At 43.8% G+C, this 16,475-nt stretch overlaps 4 protein-coding genes across 5 annotated transcripts; 2 read left to right on the forward strand and 2 right to left on the reverse strand.

Annotated features, from left to right (window-relative positions):
• The first annotated feature begins 112 nt into the window (after window positions 1-112).
• LOC117150962 (ragulator complex protein LAMTOR3 homolog) lies at window positions 113-745 on the forward strand. Its single transcript, XM_033318142.1, has 2 exons — window positions 113-268; window positions 347-745. The coding sequence occupies exons 1-2, from the start codon at window positions 225-227 to the stop codon at window positions 675-677; spliced, it is 375 nt and encodes a 124-aa protein (XP_033174033.1). The 5' UTR covers window positions 113-224; the 3' UTR covers window positions 678-745.
• A 328-nt stretch (window positions 746-1,073) lies between these two features.
• Window positions 1,074-3,237, reverse strand: LOC117150960 (glucosidase 2 subunit beta). Its single transcript, XM_033318139.1, has 2 exons — window positions 2,020-3,237; window positions 1,074-1,955 (listed from the first exon to the last, which is right to left on the reverse strand). The coding sequence occupies exons 1-2, from the start codon at window positions 3,020-3,022 to the stop codon at window positions 1,312-1,314; spliced, it is 1,647 nt and encodes a 548-aa protein (XP_033174030.1). The 5' UTR covers window positions 3,023-3,237; the 3' UTR covers window positions 1,074-1,311.
• Window positions 3,238-3,367: 130 nt separating this feature from the next.
• On the forward strand, window positions 3,368-4,504 carry LOC117150961 (mitochondrial inner membrane protease ATP23 homolog). Its single transcript, XM_033318140.1, has 2 exons — window positions 3,368-4,117; window positions 4,186-4,504. The coding sequence occupies exons 1-2, from the start codon at window positions 3,470-3,472 to the stop codon at window positions 4,384-4,386; spliced, it is 849 nt and encodes a 282-aa protein (XP_033174031.1). The 5' UTR covers window positions 3,368-3,469; the 3' UTR covers window positions 4,387-4,504.
• A 1,150-nt stretch (window positions 4,505-5,654) lies between these two features.
• Window positions 5,655-16,054, reverse strand: LOC117150958 (villin-like protein quail). 2 transcript variants are annotated; one of them, XM_033318138.1, is made up of 7 exons: window positions 15,586-16,054; window positions 8,538-8,747; window positions 8,274-8,476; window positions 7,306-8,218; window positions 6,250-7,248; window positions 5,988-6,185; window positions 5,655-5,922 (listed from the first exon to the last, which is right to left on the reverse strand). In XM_033318138.1, exons 1-7 carry the CDS (start codon window positions 15,610-15,612, stop codon window positions 5,809-5,811), a joined length of 2,664 nt encoding a protein of 887 aa, XP_033174029.1. In that variant the 5' UTR covers window positions 15,613-16,054; the 3' UTR covers window positions 5,655-5,808. The 2 variants fall into 2 exon arrangements, with proteins under 2 accessions (XP_033174029.1, XP_033174028.1); XM_033318137.1 differs by lacking the exon at window positions 15,586-16,054 and adding an exon at window positions 10,605-11,094.
• Window positions 16,055-16,475: the final 421 nt, after the last annotated feature.

Consider the following 16,475-nt stretch of genomic DNA (forward strand, 5'->3'; position numbering starts at 1 on the left):
ATATTATGTTTAAATAAACATTTTAAAAACTCACCACATTCTTTTAATTAAAACTATTGTTGCAAATATTTAATATAGGTTTTCGACTACGCCCCTGGAACATGAACTTATCGATAACTTGGGTCAGCTGTTGCTCACTTTGTTTTGTGTAAATAATTGGATGCGGAGAAAAACTTATTATTATTGCCATAAGTTCTCTAGTCTTCCGCTTTAACACATTTTCCATGTCGGACGACATCAAGAAGTATTTAGACGGCCTGCTGCAAAAGTGAATATCCCACTGGAAAGGCTCTTCCCGATACGATTAACTTATCATTTTTCCCCCACTCCGCGATTTTCACAAAAGGGTCAGCGGGCTGTACGTTATTCAGATTACGGATCGCGACGGAGTGCCCCTCCTGCGGGTTAGCCAGGAGAAGAACGTGGACTTCGCCCTGATGCCCTCGTTCATACCCACATTCACCACCGCCTGCGATCAGGCCAGCAAACTGGGATTGGGCAGGAACAAGACCATCATCTCCATGTACTCCAATTACCAGGTGGTCCAGATGAACAAGCTGCCGCTCATCCTGACCTTTGTGGGCGCGGAGAACTGTAACACGGGACACATTCTCGCACTGGAGCACCAGGTCGATGGCTATTTGGAGGACATTAAACAGGCTGTCACCGAGGCCTAAAGTTAGTCTACACTGTAATATGCATATTTTTAATATTTACTAAATGTTTATACATACTTTACTGAGAACCGAATGAGTTTTTTCAAATCTCAAACAATTCCGGGAATTCATTTCATATCCTGCGAAGGGTGATCTCAAAGATGAACAAAATTCCGAGTCCTCCGTTTTGGTAACAATAGCAATTATGCAAATTTCAGACACTTTATTTAAAATGAAATATTCGTATTGCCTAAATGTGTACATTCAATTAAATTCCATCGTATAGTTTCTCAATTATAATATACTTTTCACTACACCTTGAAATCGTCTGTGCTCAAGTATCACGAAAGTAAAATATTTATATGTTTGAGCTCAAGGAAACCGAATTTAAACCAACATTTTCATTCAGTGATGTTATCTGTTTTAAAAATACTAGGAGTTTACACTTTATTCAGAATGAAACTTGATGTACTTTTTGCTTAAATGCATATACTGAGTTAATTAGCTACAATTCTTGATGGTTTTCCTGCTGCAGTTTGGGAATGATCTCGACAAAATTGATATTCTCCTTTAAAACTAAAATACAATCCCCAAATCTCTGGTCTACACATGCCAAGCATTCACATTTCTCTGCGGCTCATCCTCATCCTCCTTTTCAGAGTTCGTCGTGCAGATTCTCCGACTCGGACTGGTAAGCTTCGCTGTCGCAGGCGGCGGGAGTTTCGAATTCAAAGTAGTATTCACAGCGGTTGGGCTCGCTGACGGCAGTGACTTTGGGTTCCAGGGCACAACTAATGTTGATGATGGCCGAACGGTTTGGACCATTCCAGCAGGCAGCTCCATTGGTGTACTTTTGCTGGGAATATTGCTTGGGCTCTCCACTCCATTTGTCCCAGCGACCCAGCGTGGTTTCAGGCCCACCGCTCCTCGACTTCTGCGAAGCCCGATCGAAGGGACAGAGGGTGTACACATACTCCCGATCCTCAAAATTGTAGCACTGGCCATCGTGCACCGCCCACTCCTCGGTCAGGCCGTAGCCCTTGTTGTTCTGTTCGTCTATCTCGTTAACCTCCTGCTGGATCTCGCGCAGGCTGCGCTCCACCTCCTCGAGAGCATTTCGCGCCTCATTGGCCTGCTGGATCAAACGCTGCGTCTCCGGATCGTAGTTAGGTGGCGTGGCATCTTCCACATCCGGAGAGGCTTCTCCAACTCCCACATCGGGCTCCTCATCGTCGTACTGATCCTCCTCACCCTCTTCGTCGGCTTCAATATCATCATCGCCGGCGAGTTCAGCTTGTTCTGGAATAGTTAAAAAAGAAATTATAACTCAAAGAGTTGGAAATAGTATTCTTATTATCATTACCTTCGCTTAGCTTTGGTGGAGTGGGCTGGATCGCCTCGGTGGTGACCTCTGCCTGCTGGGTAACTTCCTCCGGCTGCGGCGGCTGGAACAAACCCTCGGCCAGCATTTGCAGAGACTTAATACGTGGCCAGGCCAGCGTTACGAAAGCATCCAGATCCACTCGTTCGCGCTCGTCCAGGAAGTACTTGGCCTCCTCCACAGTTACCACGCCGTTGCGATCTCTGTCCAGATTCATGTCGACCATCAGTTCGGTAACTTCGACGAAGCCATCTTTGTTGGTGTCGTAGCGCACGAAGGTGAGCGAGGCCTCTTGGCGCATCTGTTGCGGCTCCAGTTCCGCCTGAGCGGTGTCAGCATCCACCTCGCGCTGTTGCTCCTTAAAGATTTCAATAGCTTCTGCCTCCAGAGCCTCAGCGTTTTGCTTGAGCTGCTCCTTTTCGGCGCGCAGCAGTTCCTGTTCCTTGCGTCGTTGATCTAGCTCAAGGCGACGCGCCTCTCGCTCGGCCTTCATCTGCTTGCCACGGGAAATCATCTCCTGTCGCCGCTCAGCTCCACGCTTGTGCAGCTCGGCTGCATTCCGCCTTTGGACAGCCGCCGCTGCTCCGAGCTCCAAGCAGGTATTCGGGCAACCGACCGTCTCCGACTCGTCGCTGCCATCGCAGCAGTCACAGATGCCGTCCTGCACCTGCGAACTGGGTATATTCACCGGCTGGTGGCCCTTGTTCACACAATGGAACTGGCCCTGCGGACAGGCAGCAGTGCCCGGTTCATCGCTACCATCCGCACAGTCGCAGTAATCGTCGTTGATGTGGGAGAAGGGTATGGTGCGGCTGCCATCCAAGCAGGTCCAACTGTTTTCGCCCGCCCGTGGTTGGTACAGTGAAGCCTTGGCCAGCGGAACACCCAGCGGACGTGGAACTTCGCTGGCGGCGCCTGCGTTCGGGGCCACCAGGGCCAGCAGGAGCGGCATTAGCACCATTTGCCTGAGTTGCAAGCTTTGCATTTTGGCTATGGCTCAGTACTACTCCCAATTACTTTCCTAATTTGAGTTGCCTCCCGAGTGCTGTAAATCTTACGTGGAATTTGCTATGGTTTTTTACGAATCGTAAAATGCCGGTGCAGCACTATCGATGGCAACAGAGACAACTATCGATACCAACGGGCAGTGGCGGGATTTGAAATGGCCGAAGGGATTTCGTTTGTGGGATCGTCACAGGTGTGAATTGGTTTATTTATTTTAATTTAACTAAATTCCTTTTAATTTTCATGTATTATGGTATGATGCAGAATTTCTTTCGAGCGGGTTTTTAGCACCACTGTTGATCTGAAGATAGAATATTTCTAATGTCTTAGGCTAAGCTACTGTCTTTTCAGCAGTGTGGCAACGCTGCCAAATCAGCTGCCGGTTTGTTATTTAACAAAAGTGGAGGATCAAATAGCCCATAAAACAATGGAATTCCTGACTAAAGTGTGGGCCAAAGAGGCAACTGCGCCCGAGGCAATAGAAGCCATCACCGGCGCAGCGCAGGAAAAACCAAAACCAAAGACTGAAAAGGCGTCAGCCAGTAAGGAACCCGCCGAAGAAACCACCACTGCACAAAAGGATTGGGGCTATGACCTTTATCCGGAGCGAAGGGGCGAAACCTTCAAGCCCAAATGGACACGAGTCTTGTTCGGATTGGAGGGGCAAGAGAACATTGATCGCTTCAAGTGCGAGGAGAATGTGTACTGGTGTGTCAAAAATGGTCCGCTGGTCAAACTGATGATGGGAGCCCTGAAAAGTTCCGGTTGTCCCATCGATCTGCGCCGACACATCTCCTGCGAGGTGTGCGACCCCACGGTCACCGGCGGTTACGATCCCAAGCTCAACCAGATCGTGGTCTGCCAGAATATGGCCAAGAACAAGAGCATGGTCCATGGAGTGCTCACGCACGAGATGATTCACATGTTCGACTACTGCAATAACGACATGGACTTCCGCAACGTGGACCATCTGGCCTGCACGGAGATCAGGGCGGCAAACCTGGCGCATTGCTCCTTTTTGAGCGCCATGTTCCAAGGAGATGCCTCGCCTTTCAATGTCAAGGAAGCGCATCAGGTGGCTTTCTTATAAATTTATAATCACAAAATGCTTAGGAAACTGAATCTAACTTGACTATTTTTTAGAACTGCGTCAAGTCCAAAGCCCTGGCTTCCGTGCTCGCTGTTCGCAATGTCAGCAAAGCAGATGCCGTCGCTGCTGTGGAACGGGTCTTCCCCAAATGCTATGCCGACTTGGAGCCCATTGGCCGGAGAATCCGGCGCAATTCCACAGACCAGCAGAAGGCATACATGGAGGCACCCATGTATGGCTATGATGTGTATTAAATTGTTTTATATATGCCTTCTCTTTTTTAAGTACCTACGAAATGTTTAATAAAACTATGTTTTAAGCTTTGGACATTTTGAATGTCACACGGCCATACGGTTTTATATTTAAATCTAATCGCTTGGTTATTTATTAAATTATGTACGATTAGCCATGAAATGTACCAAGTTCATAAGATAAATTCAATTAGTACTATATACCCAGCAGCTGAAACGTATATAAAACAGGCTGTTAAGACTGATGCTTTTAGTTTAAGTTGCAAGAGCAGCAGGAGCAAAGTCATGGAGGATTGTGAGATAATTGGAATGATATTCGAAATCATTGGGGATATGCTGTTTGGCAGTAAGTGGGAGGACATGGGAGAAGTGGAGCTGGATAAGTAGTAAAAAAAAGCGGACATTATAGCCAATTTATCGATATAAATAAAGGGAACTCACTTCAAAATCTATTATTGCAGGTGATACCTCCTCATCAGATGATGACTACGATGAGTCGAGCACCTAGATTATTATTATAATCCGCGAACCTAATAGAAGTAATCAAATGGATTAATCCAAATAAACCATACAAAGTACAATTACCTTCGAAATAAAGCTATAAATACAAAACGAAAATTGTGAAACTACCAAAGTATACAACCAACAACATGGACTGCTGTGAGCTGCCGGAAATATTTTTGAGCTTCCTCAACGACCTCTTCTTCTCGGACATAAGTAATGAATTTGTAATGCTGTCAAAGGCAGGGCTTTTTAATCATATTATTATTTGTTTGTTTGTTAAGCTGATGAGGAGTACTTTGGCGATTATTACGACAATTACAATTGAAATAGACCAGCGATCGTGAGCAAATAAATTTGATATGAGCATTTACCTTTAAAAGCTTTTCAATACACATGTGCACACTCGCATATTTGCCGTATTTCTGACCCAGATCATGCAATCATTTCTGATTCGAATTAAGTCCGAATTGGTTGAGCGTTTTTGGTCACGGCTCATTAAAGGGGTCTGGGTCAAAACCGATCTCGAGCGGTAATGCCATTGTACTTCGTTACAAAACGCTGACAGCACCGGATCGAAAATGTTTTGGGATCTGCTCGGTGGAATTTTTGAGTTTATTTTCGGGCTCTTGTTTCCTAGTAAGTTTCGTAGTCACTCCATATAAATTTCTATGGTTTACCTATTTTTGTTACCAGGTTCCGGTAGTGGGGATGAGCCAGACTCCGAGGAGGTCGAAACCACTTGATGGGTCTACATATAAGTTAATATATTTATCTTTCATGTTTTTGCTTTATTACATCTACGTAAAATGTGTATGTTTAACATAAATAGCTTCAACAGCTACTCTTCGTAGTATTCATTGTAAAGTAAGTGAGGATATGTACAGTGCGCACTCGTTACACGCATTTCAACAAGTTCAAAGTCTAAAAAAGCTTGAATTGCTTTTTCAGCTCCATTTTCTTCCATTTCGGCAGCTCGTCAAATTCATAAAAGGACATATTAAACACGGACACAAAATCATCGTGTGTGAGATGAACCTGCGGTTGGAAAACAGCGTTTAAAAAAGAAACAGATATTCGCATTTATGCTTAGTTGAACCCACCTCCCTCTTGAGCGGATTAATTTCTGGTGGCAGCATGTCCATTTCCTGGATGAGCACGGTTAGCGGATACTTTTTGTGACCATCAAAGTCCTTCTGTCTGTTGTTAAGGATCAGAGCTGATCCTTCGCTTGCGAGGCTACAATTGCTGGGCACTTTATTGCCCAGATCCTTGCGCATTTCCTCGTAGGAATGGAAGTTCTAAAGTTATACAAAATAAGTAGGTTAACATTTGAAATCTTGGAGACCTTTTGTTATGGTTTACCTTGCCGTAATCATTCTGCCAGGACTCGAAGAATCCCTTGAAAACATTCGGCTCCTGAAACTGCCTGACCACGGCCAACGCTGTCGCTGATCTGCGTCCGAATGGAGCATTTTGGACATAACTTTGGGCAATAGATGTGTAGCGTTCCTGGTTTGGTGCCTGCGATCCCAGCCAGACGTAGGTGAGGCTGCCAGTGTCCAGAATATAGGTGCAATCCGAACTGAGATCCTGCTGATCGAATCCGAGAATCTCCTCGTATCTCAGCGCACTCTGTTGCCACCAGACCAGAAATAGTTGAACAGGGGGTCTCGGTTTACTCGGAACACTGGTGTTTAGGTAACAATTGTTGCTGAGAGTGGGTGAAATGTTACCACCATTGGAGCTTCCATTGCACATGCTGCCGGCGCCACTGCTGCTGCTGGTGCTGCTGGAACACGAGTTCCCATTTCCGTTGATCACTAGAGTTTGGTTGAAGTACATGGCCACCGATTGCCAGAACTCCTTGCTTTCCTTGCCTTCGAGGACCAGAGAGTTTTCCCCCATCAGAGCTCCCACTGCTTTGGCCATCTCGCGGGCATCTCCCGTGCTACTTTGCCCGCACCACACCCAAACATGATTCGTTTTGATCACATAGCAATCTTTGGAGCTGATCGATGACAGATGCGTCTCCTCCACAGCCTTGGCATTGTAGCTAGCATCGCCGTAAACTTTCAGCAGAAAGGTATCCAGCAATGCATCCGAGCTGCCGTTGTAAGGCATCTCGCTACGCTGACCTCGCCTGATAATAAGTTTTCCCTCGAAGATCTGAAGGAAGTGCGGCGGCTCATCGAACTCATAGAGCTGTACAAACATTCCAGGCTCCTTGAGCGCATCAAAACTGGCCTTGGCGAACTTGTCCGCCCGGGAAATGGAATCCGCAGAGGCCTCCGAACCATTCCACTGGTAGATGATTGTTTTAATGCCAACGGAGGCCAGATCCGCGGGAACAACAGTGGCGCACTGAAGATAAAACGTAAATTAAAGGATTGTACACAGAACTTAAGCTCATAAGCCTACCTGCACGCTGTACTTGACCACGAAACTGGCATTGGTGGTGAACACAACCGTTTTTGAGATGGGCACCTCTTGCACCTGATCTCCCAAGACACGATAGATTACTCTTTCACCCCTGCCATCATCAACGAGCTGTGTATCTGCAGCCATTTTAGGGCGTTCGCATAGGGAATGGGCATCTAGCTTTCCAAACTTTGTGGACACTGGCTTATGTCCCCTGGTGTTCTCCTGCCAAACATTTAACCAGTTGGCAAAGAGACGCTTAAACTCCACGGGCTCGTGACCCTCGAGGACTCGCACCACCAACGTATTATCCGGATATTTCTTCTTTTTCACAAAAGCTCTTCCATTTCCCATGGCAGAAAGGGCATCTGCCTGAGGTGCCTGGGCTCCTACCCACAACCAAATACTCTGGCCGTAGTTGTCCAGTAAATAGACTCCATGGGCATCGCTTAGATCATCTTTAGCTGGCATCCCCACATCCAATTGATCCAGATGCAGCCTTCCCCGTTGATTGCACTTATAGATGCGGAATTTATTGCTGTTGTAGTCGGCGTATTCGCTGACCAACTGACTGGCCTGGCAGACCATGCGTTTCTTGAGCGGCAGCAGGGTGTTCCACAGCTCCTTCTGCTCCTGGGACATGGCCTGCTCATATCCATCATCGACTGTAGTGATTGGCGATCCGCTGCAGTGCTTTTGGACCCAGTCGAGAGCACTTCGTCGTTCGATTCCCGAACTGGAGCGGCCTATCCATACGTAGGTAAGTGTATCCGTTTGCAGGACCATTACGTAATCCGAGTTAAAGTGCGACCAATCGATGGTGGCCACCTCAATGGATCGCAACCATTTGCGGGCGTACAATTGAAAAAGGCGTGGCCTCTTGGGCGCGCTTATTAGTGCTCCCGATCGAACACTGAAACGGAATCTGTATTATTTCTATTCCCAGCGGACAGAGAACTTGAACTCACTCGTAACCCTTCTTGAAATACGAAAGGAATCTCGCACTCTCCAGATTCTGTGTCTCTCGGTAAATAGAGGATATGTTTCCCAGATACGAGTCCAGCTCCTGGATTTTATGAACAACATTGGATCGATTCTGCTCGCTGACATTCTTGCCCAGCCAGTAGTGGATATATCGCTCAAGACTCACATTCGGCTTTTGTTCGCGTGTCTGTAAATATGAATATTTGTTTAAACCTTGCTGAAACACACAAACCAATTAAACTACTTACGATGGTTTCGTGATTGGCATAATGCCCCGACAAACTTGCTGCATAGATAATGTATGCGCAGCTGTCGTAGAAGGTGCCATAATGTGATCTTGGTACTGCCTCCAGCCGATCCTCGTCTATCTTCCAAATCGCAAAGGTAATCGCATGTTTAGCCACCTTCCGAAATGTGGCATCCACCTTGAGGTCCGGAATGGTGTTGGGACGGATCTCCTTAAATGAGTAAATATTTAAGATTTCAGTTCGTTCGATTGAATGCTATTTAATGGTATTTTATGGTGTTATTTAAAATGTTATGCAGGGAACACAGATGTACGATGATTTAATTTACTAATTTAGTCCGAAAATTGAGTTAAAAATAACATTGAAAAAGACACTCCTTTTCTTGGCTACTTTTCTCCAATTTCCTGAGATTATACTCTAAGCCACGCAACTCGAAACCAATCGAATAAGTCAGGTTTATTTAACGAAATTTCATGTGCAATTACCATTCAGTGCTCCCGTTTTCTCTGCCAGTTGGTGACAATGCCACAATCAGGTTGCTTCAACAGCACTTGCCACGACATTGAACACCTTTCAAACGATCGCCAATTGTTGCTGTCATGAGACACTTGAGACACAAGCCCAAGGATAAAGAAATTGCTCAAAACTAGCAAAAGAAAAATGAAAACCAGAAACCCCGAACCCGAACCCGTCTGCAGAAGTGCTCTGCATCCGATTGGAGCCGGCGCAAGTGATAGTGAAAACCAAGAGTGAACAGGGGCGGGCTGTGAACCACATCCAACCACATCACGTTGGTGGTGCAGCCAGTTTTTGTCGAACATTAGGTTTTTATTTATTTATGGAACGCAGCAAAGTGGAAAGTGGTTGCATATACGCATACAATAGACACAGACGCACTGCATCTTCATCTTCATTTCGATCGTGATCTCGGCTAGCGGTTTGGGGTCAATAGGCAGGCAGGCTGCCTCTTTGGCTAATTAATGTTTTGACTTTCGGAGTCTGGTGCCGCGTTTCATTTGTGATTACATGGTGGCGTGCTCAGTGACCAAAGACGAGTTCATGCTTCGCCTGGCAGCGTTTGCTACTCCCACCAAATGACATTTCATGGAAATCACAATGCTAATAATGACTGCCTTTTACTGGGCCTGCTCATAAATAAGCAATGCATAAAATGCGCTCCACACACCACATAACATAAAAGCATTTTAATTGTCGCCTGCGCGAATGGTGAAATAACTCGGATTACTTTAACTGGGCGCTTGGGTTAACCAGGTTTTCCAGCTCTCTGGCTCCATGATTGATTGATCTTCGCTGCCGACAGCTAAACTACATTTGTCATGCTCACAAAAAGTATGAAAAATGTCAATTTTCTCTGACAAGTGCTTGGCAAATTATAACATTTTTTTAGCTGAGACTTTCACAGCCGCCAATTAGGAATATTTATCTAAGCGAAAGCTGATCGCCAAAATGTTCTGAATAGAATGTTAAAAATAATTTCAGATACCCATTTATCTTAAGTAAAGACAGCTATTGAGTTAAATTTTTACTTTCCTTGCGGTAAAGCTATTAACTTGATGGATGATGGCCAAAAGTTTAATTGCTGGCCATCGATGGCTTTAAACGTTTAAAGAATTTGGACCACACTTACTTTTACTGCACAAGGTACGAAAATTTGAAAGTTTAAATGGAAATCTAACCTTTTTTCTTAACTTGAGTAAGAAGGATTGATTACAAGGAAATATATATTAATTTTCAATTGCAGCAGGTGATTTGCCCAGCTGATTTGATCAAATAAAAGACTGTCAATTTCCTTGCGAAAAACTTTATTAATTTCCCCCCTAATAATGGTGTCAACAAATCTCTTACAAGACCTGGGCAAACACCATCGTCAGGCGCTAAAATTGATTGTAATTGATAAACAAATAATGGCCAGCTCGTAATTAACAGCTGAAACTTGCTAAATAAACTTGTATCGGGCGATATCGGGCCAAGAGGCTGGTGAATATAGGAGTGCTGATGGGAGAGATTCGAGACGCGAAATATGCATAATGAAAAGCCTGTAGTTACCGTTTCTTTTGCTGACAGCGATAGCTCCATGTGCGCGGATGTATCTGTATCTGAAAGATACAGCACAGCTGCCTTGAACTAGTTTTGATGATTTTTCTCTCTTTCCCTCAAAACCGATGGAAATTCCGTTGGAAGCCGGCAGCAGCGCGGCTCAAAGTGAAATCCTTGCGAGTTTTCGTTTTCCCAGCGCTTTTGAAAAGCGAATGTCACTTCAAACACACACGCAGCCGCGGATTGAGAGCAAACCGATGGATCAAAAAATCACGATACATAAGATTTTGAATGGGCGTGTTGATATCCCAAAAAACGTAGCCAAAATAGAGGCGAAACTGAAAGTTAAGCCAAATGCTAGCCTGGATTCGATTCAATTCGATTCGTTTTCGATTTGCCAGACACTCGCGATTCGCGTTCTTTTTTTCTTCACCAGCAGATTTTCCCGAGTCTCTTGCGAAGCGTCTTTGCCAGCGGAAAGCCAACTGCAGACTGGCCGCCTCGAAATGCCGCGCTCCAAGTTTATGGCCAGGCCAGCTTTGGAGTAGCGCTGTGTCGCTGTATATCGAGCCAACCAACGGCTCCGAGCCAAAAGAGCAAGTGGGAAGCACCAGCAGCGACTGTGTGACTCAGAAATGAATGAAAATTATCAGTTAGATTGTCGGTTTTCCTCTCCACAACCTTTCAGTTTCCAACCGAACGGGCTGAGAAAAGCAGAAAGCGCAGCGCACTTTGTTGCGGTTTCTTGGCCGTTTCTTTAACTTGGCCTGGCTTATGCTCTTGGTCTTGGGCCAACGAAACTCTGGGCTAAGGGCTAAGGGGAAGTGCTGGCAACAGTGTCTAAACAAATTCTTACGCGGTGTTTGCTAATTCCTTCTATTAGCTCTCTGCAGGTTAACATTTGCTTGTGTGAGGGAGTTTCGCTGGTTCCATCAGCTAACTGCAGGAGTTTGATATCAAAGGGTATATTTTTTTTTGGCAATTCAGAAATGTGTTGAAAACTCATAGGTGAAAATGCCAATTCATGCATTTAAAGGCTTTTTTTGTTGGCATCTTTTAAAGCTTAAACTATAGCATTAAAGTTCTTTAAGGAAACTTAAAAAAAGTGTATTAAACAATCTGTAGATATGCACTAAATGCGTCAAAAACCTATTTAGACCTAGTAACGTTCAGTTCCCCATCAATAGAGCATTGATTCTTCTACCCGATGGACTCCACTTCATCGTTTTGCATCCAGAAACCGACTTGTTCCCCGTTGACTCCACACTTTCTGCTGCACCAACATTCTCCGCAGGCAATCAAGCACAAACAGTGAAGCTCGCGGGGAAGGTGCTTATGTCCACATCGGTGTTGTACACTCCATCGATTTGCATCTCTCGGGTTTCCTACGGCTTTTGTCAACCGAGCTGACGCGCTCGACTGGCTTGAGTCCTACTCACTTTTATGATTTATGTTTGGAGATTGGCAGACGGGCATTTAATGGCCATCATTAACACGACTGGAGGGTGATTTTGGGCATCGAGGATGGGGTGAACCAACTGCGTTGGAGAAATGTGGTTAAATTATTTCGGGGGAACAATTTGGCAGCGATTTGTTTGGCAATTCAGAGCCGGGCTTCGACTCAATTAAGTCGAAAATGTCTTGTGTATGACTCGGTAATGAGTCGAAATGGTTTTCCAGTGTGTTCCAAAGCGTGAAAGACACTAATGGGTCTGGCCCAGAGAACCGTGTATCTGTGTATCTTCGTATCTGCGTATCTGCGTATCCACGTATCCGCATCTTGGCAAGACAATGCGATGCCTTTCAAAAAACCAAAAACACAACTCTCTTTGCCAGCCTGTTTCATGTTTCCATGATGTTTTTCCCCAACTCTGGCCAACTCAAAACTCTGACAAGTTCAATCAACCGTTGCGGTTGAGGCGTGAACTGGGGAAATGGCGAGAAACATAACTAAAAAATGAAAGCAATTGTATATGAAAATGTAAATTGTAAATGCAAAGCATTTTTGTTTTGTATCCAGCTGAAAATGTGCGACTTTTAGCATGATGATGAAAAATGCAATTTACGATTTATGATAATTACACACGTCAACCCGCAACAAGACAAACGACCGGGCCAATTGACTTTTCCTTTTAAGCCGAAAAAAAGTCAGCAAACCATTTGATTGTTGTATGCCCCTCTCATTGTTGAGGAAAAACACATTAAGACCATTTTGTGGCCACACGCGACATTTACGTAAAGTCTGGAAAAGCGTCTGAAAAGCGCCACAATAATGCAACATCGACTTGTGGCATTTTCATTTTCCGCAACTGCCAACGGGAAACGGCCAGCCGGCAAAGTACCGCTTTTGAATCTTATTTTTTTCACTCATTGTTTTCCTCTAGCGGTGATTGTGCCAATGGATCTTTGCTCTTTTCCAGCCTTTTCATTAGCCAATTCTGAAGATGGCCAAGGAATGGCAAGCACGCCGCCTGTCAGTGGCCACTCGATCTTCGGGCTAAAAGCAGACCACCACATTAATTGCCAGCTGCTCCAGATCCAGATTCTGGTCTAGATTCAGGTCCCAGACTGACTCCTCTCAATGGGAAGCTCCACTGGCAGTTGGAGCCATGATCGATGTATTGTTAAGTAGAGGTGGGTTTGAAATAGTATGCCATATATCACTGACGAAAACCCATTTTTACATGACATTTAAACATATACCCAACCGACAGATGATAAAGACATAAAACACTTAAATATTTTGTCGGTATAACTTAACATAACTTACACATAACGGGATTGCTTGCAGCTGAACAATTTAAAGTTGTATCTATACAAGTTACAGCATTCATTTTCTGTATTTTAATAGATACTTGTAGTGAAGCTTAAGAGTAATAACTTGTATTAACCATACATAACTTTGAATTTCTTTATCTCTATAAAATGATTACATGATTATGATTACAGATTTCTAACAAGATTAAAAAAATATATATTTTTAAAAATATTTTTGAAACATATTAGCATATTATCTACATAAAAGACAAGTAAATCGAGATGTTTAAGCAAAGATATACTTAATTAAAGTTTAGCAATCCTAAGGATTTATATTTCCAGAAAAAGAAAATCGTTGCAACAACGCTCTTTTAATTGGACTTCTTGCCACCTGTAGCCTTTTATGGCAAAATCCGAATATCAATAACAATAACAGGTGTTTTGGCTGGCAGTGCTTTTGATTTAGCATTAATAAATGGTTAATTAGCCGCGATAGGCGGGAACAGAGCTGGAGACCACAAATCATAATGGTTTTGAAAGGCGTTCGATCTTTGGATTGAAAATCGAATTGGATTTTCCTCAGCCGCATTCGATATGCTGCGCTTTTCACGAAGTAGCTACCGCAAATGTTGTTTTCCAGTTTTATCTGTCGTTTTTGCTTCCCCCCTTTTAGTTTGCCACTCGAAGCCGCAATTTGGTATTGTAGGCTTCCCACGCCAAAAAAAAAAATAATAAATAAAGAAAAAATAAAGAAAAAACGAGAAGTTAAAGTGTGGGTGAATTAAGCACGAAGTGTTCAAAAATAATTTCTTCATTGAAATCGTAGGAAGTGAAAAGTTGGACAACAATTGCGCTGGAAGCTGAGCATTTGGGAGCCATAAGCAGATAAATCCGGCCTAACGGTTACTTAACTGTTACTTAACATGCAATTAACCCGCAGTTAAAAACTGAATAATGCAAATATAACCAGATTCGGTTCGGGTTCAGCTGCGCTGAGAAAATCTATTAAAAAACACACAAAGAAACAGAAACCCAAACACAGCAGATGTGCTGCAATAACTTTCTAACTAAGGGGTCATTCGTCTTAATTATCACACGACGACTGGGAAAAGCGTTTGCATGGAAATTCATTAGGCAGGCCCTTAAAAGATAGCCGGGCTATAATCATAATCTGTAGCACTGAACCACTGTCCATCGGCCAAGAGCAAGATCCAAACAAAATTAGTGGGGGAAAAGCCATAAAAAACATAAAGAAAGCTGCGGACGGGTTGGGCCAACACTTGCGTAGAAATTCTTCCCACCTTTATGGGTTGTTTGGCTTTATATGTAGATGCTGCTTCTTCGGTTTCGTGCTAATGCGTAGTTCTCCCAAGATCTCGTTTCTGTTCTGACATTTGATCACCGGAAGCTATCTTCAAGCATCGCCAGAAGCCCGCTTAATTACGCATAATCTCTTTTGGGGTCACCACAGCTCGGGGTCTCCAGCTGGGCGCCACGGATGAATCCATTTTCGTTGTGCATTTCATTAGTTGTGGTCCGAATCCATTTGAAATTGGTTTACCATTTCCCGTATAACATTTTCTTTGCTTGGAGTCCGACGTTTAGACACGTCTCTTGTGCGCCGCTTGTCTTCCGAAGACATGGTAAATTGGTATCCAATATCGATCGTCTCGGATTGAACGGAAAGTGAAGATACATCGTGTGCTCTGAATCATCTGTTTGTCCCAGCTCACTTTTATTCTTGGAACAGTAGCGATACTGCAATTAATTGATTCGAAGATGTAAGGTCGGGAGTGCTGAGCTCTTATCAGAGACACTACCTTGATAGACATGATAACATTTGTGGCATGTTGATGCTAAGAAATTAGGTGATCTCAACTATACTTTCAAGAAAAATCATACCACTAATTATGACGAATTTTATGCGTAATGGGTTGTCGAATGATAGTGATTTAAGGATAAATTCATTTGAGCACGATAAAGCTATCAAATTTGCTTAAATTTCCCTTTCTTATCCTGGTTTGCCCTTTGAGTTACCACTGTACTTCAAGTTCGCACATACATATGTAGATTCGATTACCCAACTTATCTCTTTTATCGATTTCAACGTTAGCTGCATACATACATACATATGTATGCATCTCGACGGCGCAGATTTCTTGCCGCAAATCGCTTAATTAATTATTTCACGCCATAAAATGTGGCAACACCTATTTAATTAATTCGCACTCACCTGCTTGATGAAATTAAACGGCGGCATTTTGTGGTCCAATTTGCGGCTGCGCTGCAATGCAAATTAGAGTATTCGCTTTTCTTTTTGCGGAAAGACCGAATGGGGCAGGTGTAATTGTTGTTGCAACTCCAAAACCAAACAATCTAATTAAGTTTTTCGCACTTCGCGGACTATTTGTTGTGTTTATGGCTGTCACCTTTTTGGCATTCGCTTTGTTTGGCCGCCTTTTTTTGCAATTCGCTTTCGTGCGCTTCTTCGCACAGTTTACCGTTAGTGGGAAAAAAGAGAGCGTCACACAAGTGATAACGCGTTTTTTGGCACTGCAACTTTTTTTTGCGCACTTTCCAAACAAATTAACCCGAATTAACGCCAAGCGGAAGTCAAACAAAAGGATATAGTCGTGCGATCCGCTCGCTGATCGGTGGCATTAACGTGTAACTTAACCCGTGAAAAGTCGACTGGCGACTGAACGTGAAAAACTTCAATTGAAGCGCTCCGATCGCAGTTACATACATACATACACATGTATATGTACTTGCTATGTTTGTATGCTGCTCTGCCGACGTCGGTGAATGTGACCCTTTCGAGTTCCACTTTGACCATGGCCAACTTTTGAAAGGGTATGCTCGACCATTGGGTCGGCTTAATGATAAATATGTAGGTAACAATTACAAGTGTTTGTACACCAACTGAATGAGAAAGAGTTGGATAATTACAGTTGCCAGGCATTAGTTGCAAATTCAAGATGTGGAAAGTGCATGTCTGTAAAATAATAAACGCTAAATAATAGGTTTGAATTGGTAGGAATTTCAATAATCAACTGAAATTAAAAAAAAAATTTTAACTTACTTGTGTGTATAACACATTCATTACCTTATAATACAAAACAA

This window comes from Drosophila mauritiana, chromosome 2L (assembly GCF_004382145.1).
Source record: "Drosophila mauritiana strain mau12 chromosome 2L, ASM438214v1, whole genome shotgun sequence".
Lineage (NCBI taxonomy): Eukaryota > Metazoa > Arthropoda > Insecta > Diptera > Drosophilidae > Drosophila > Drosophila mauritiana.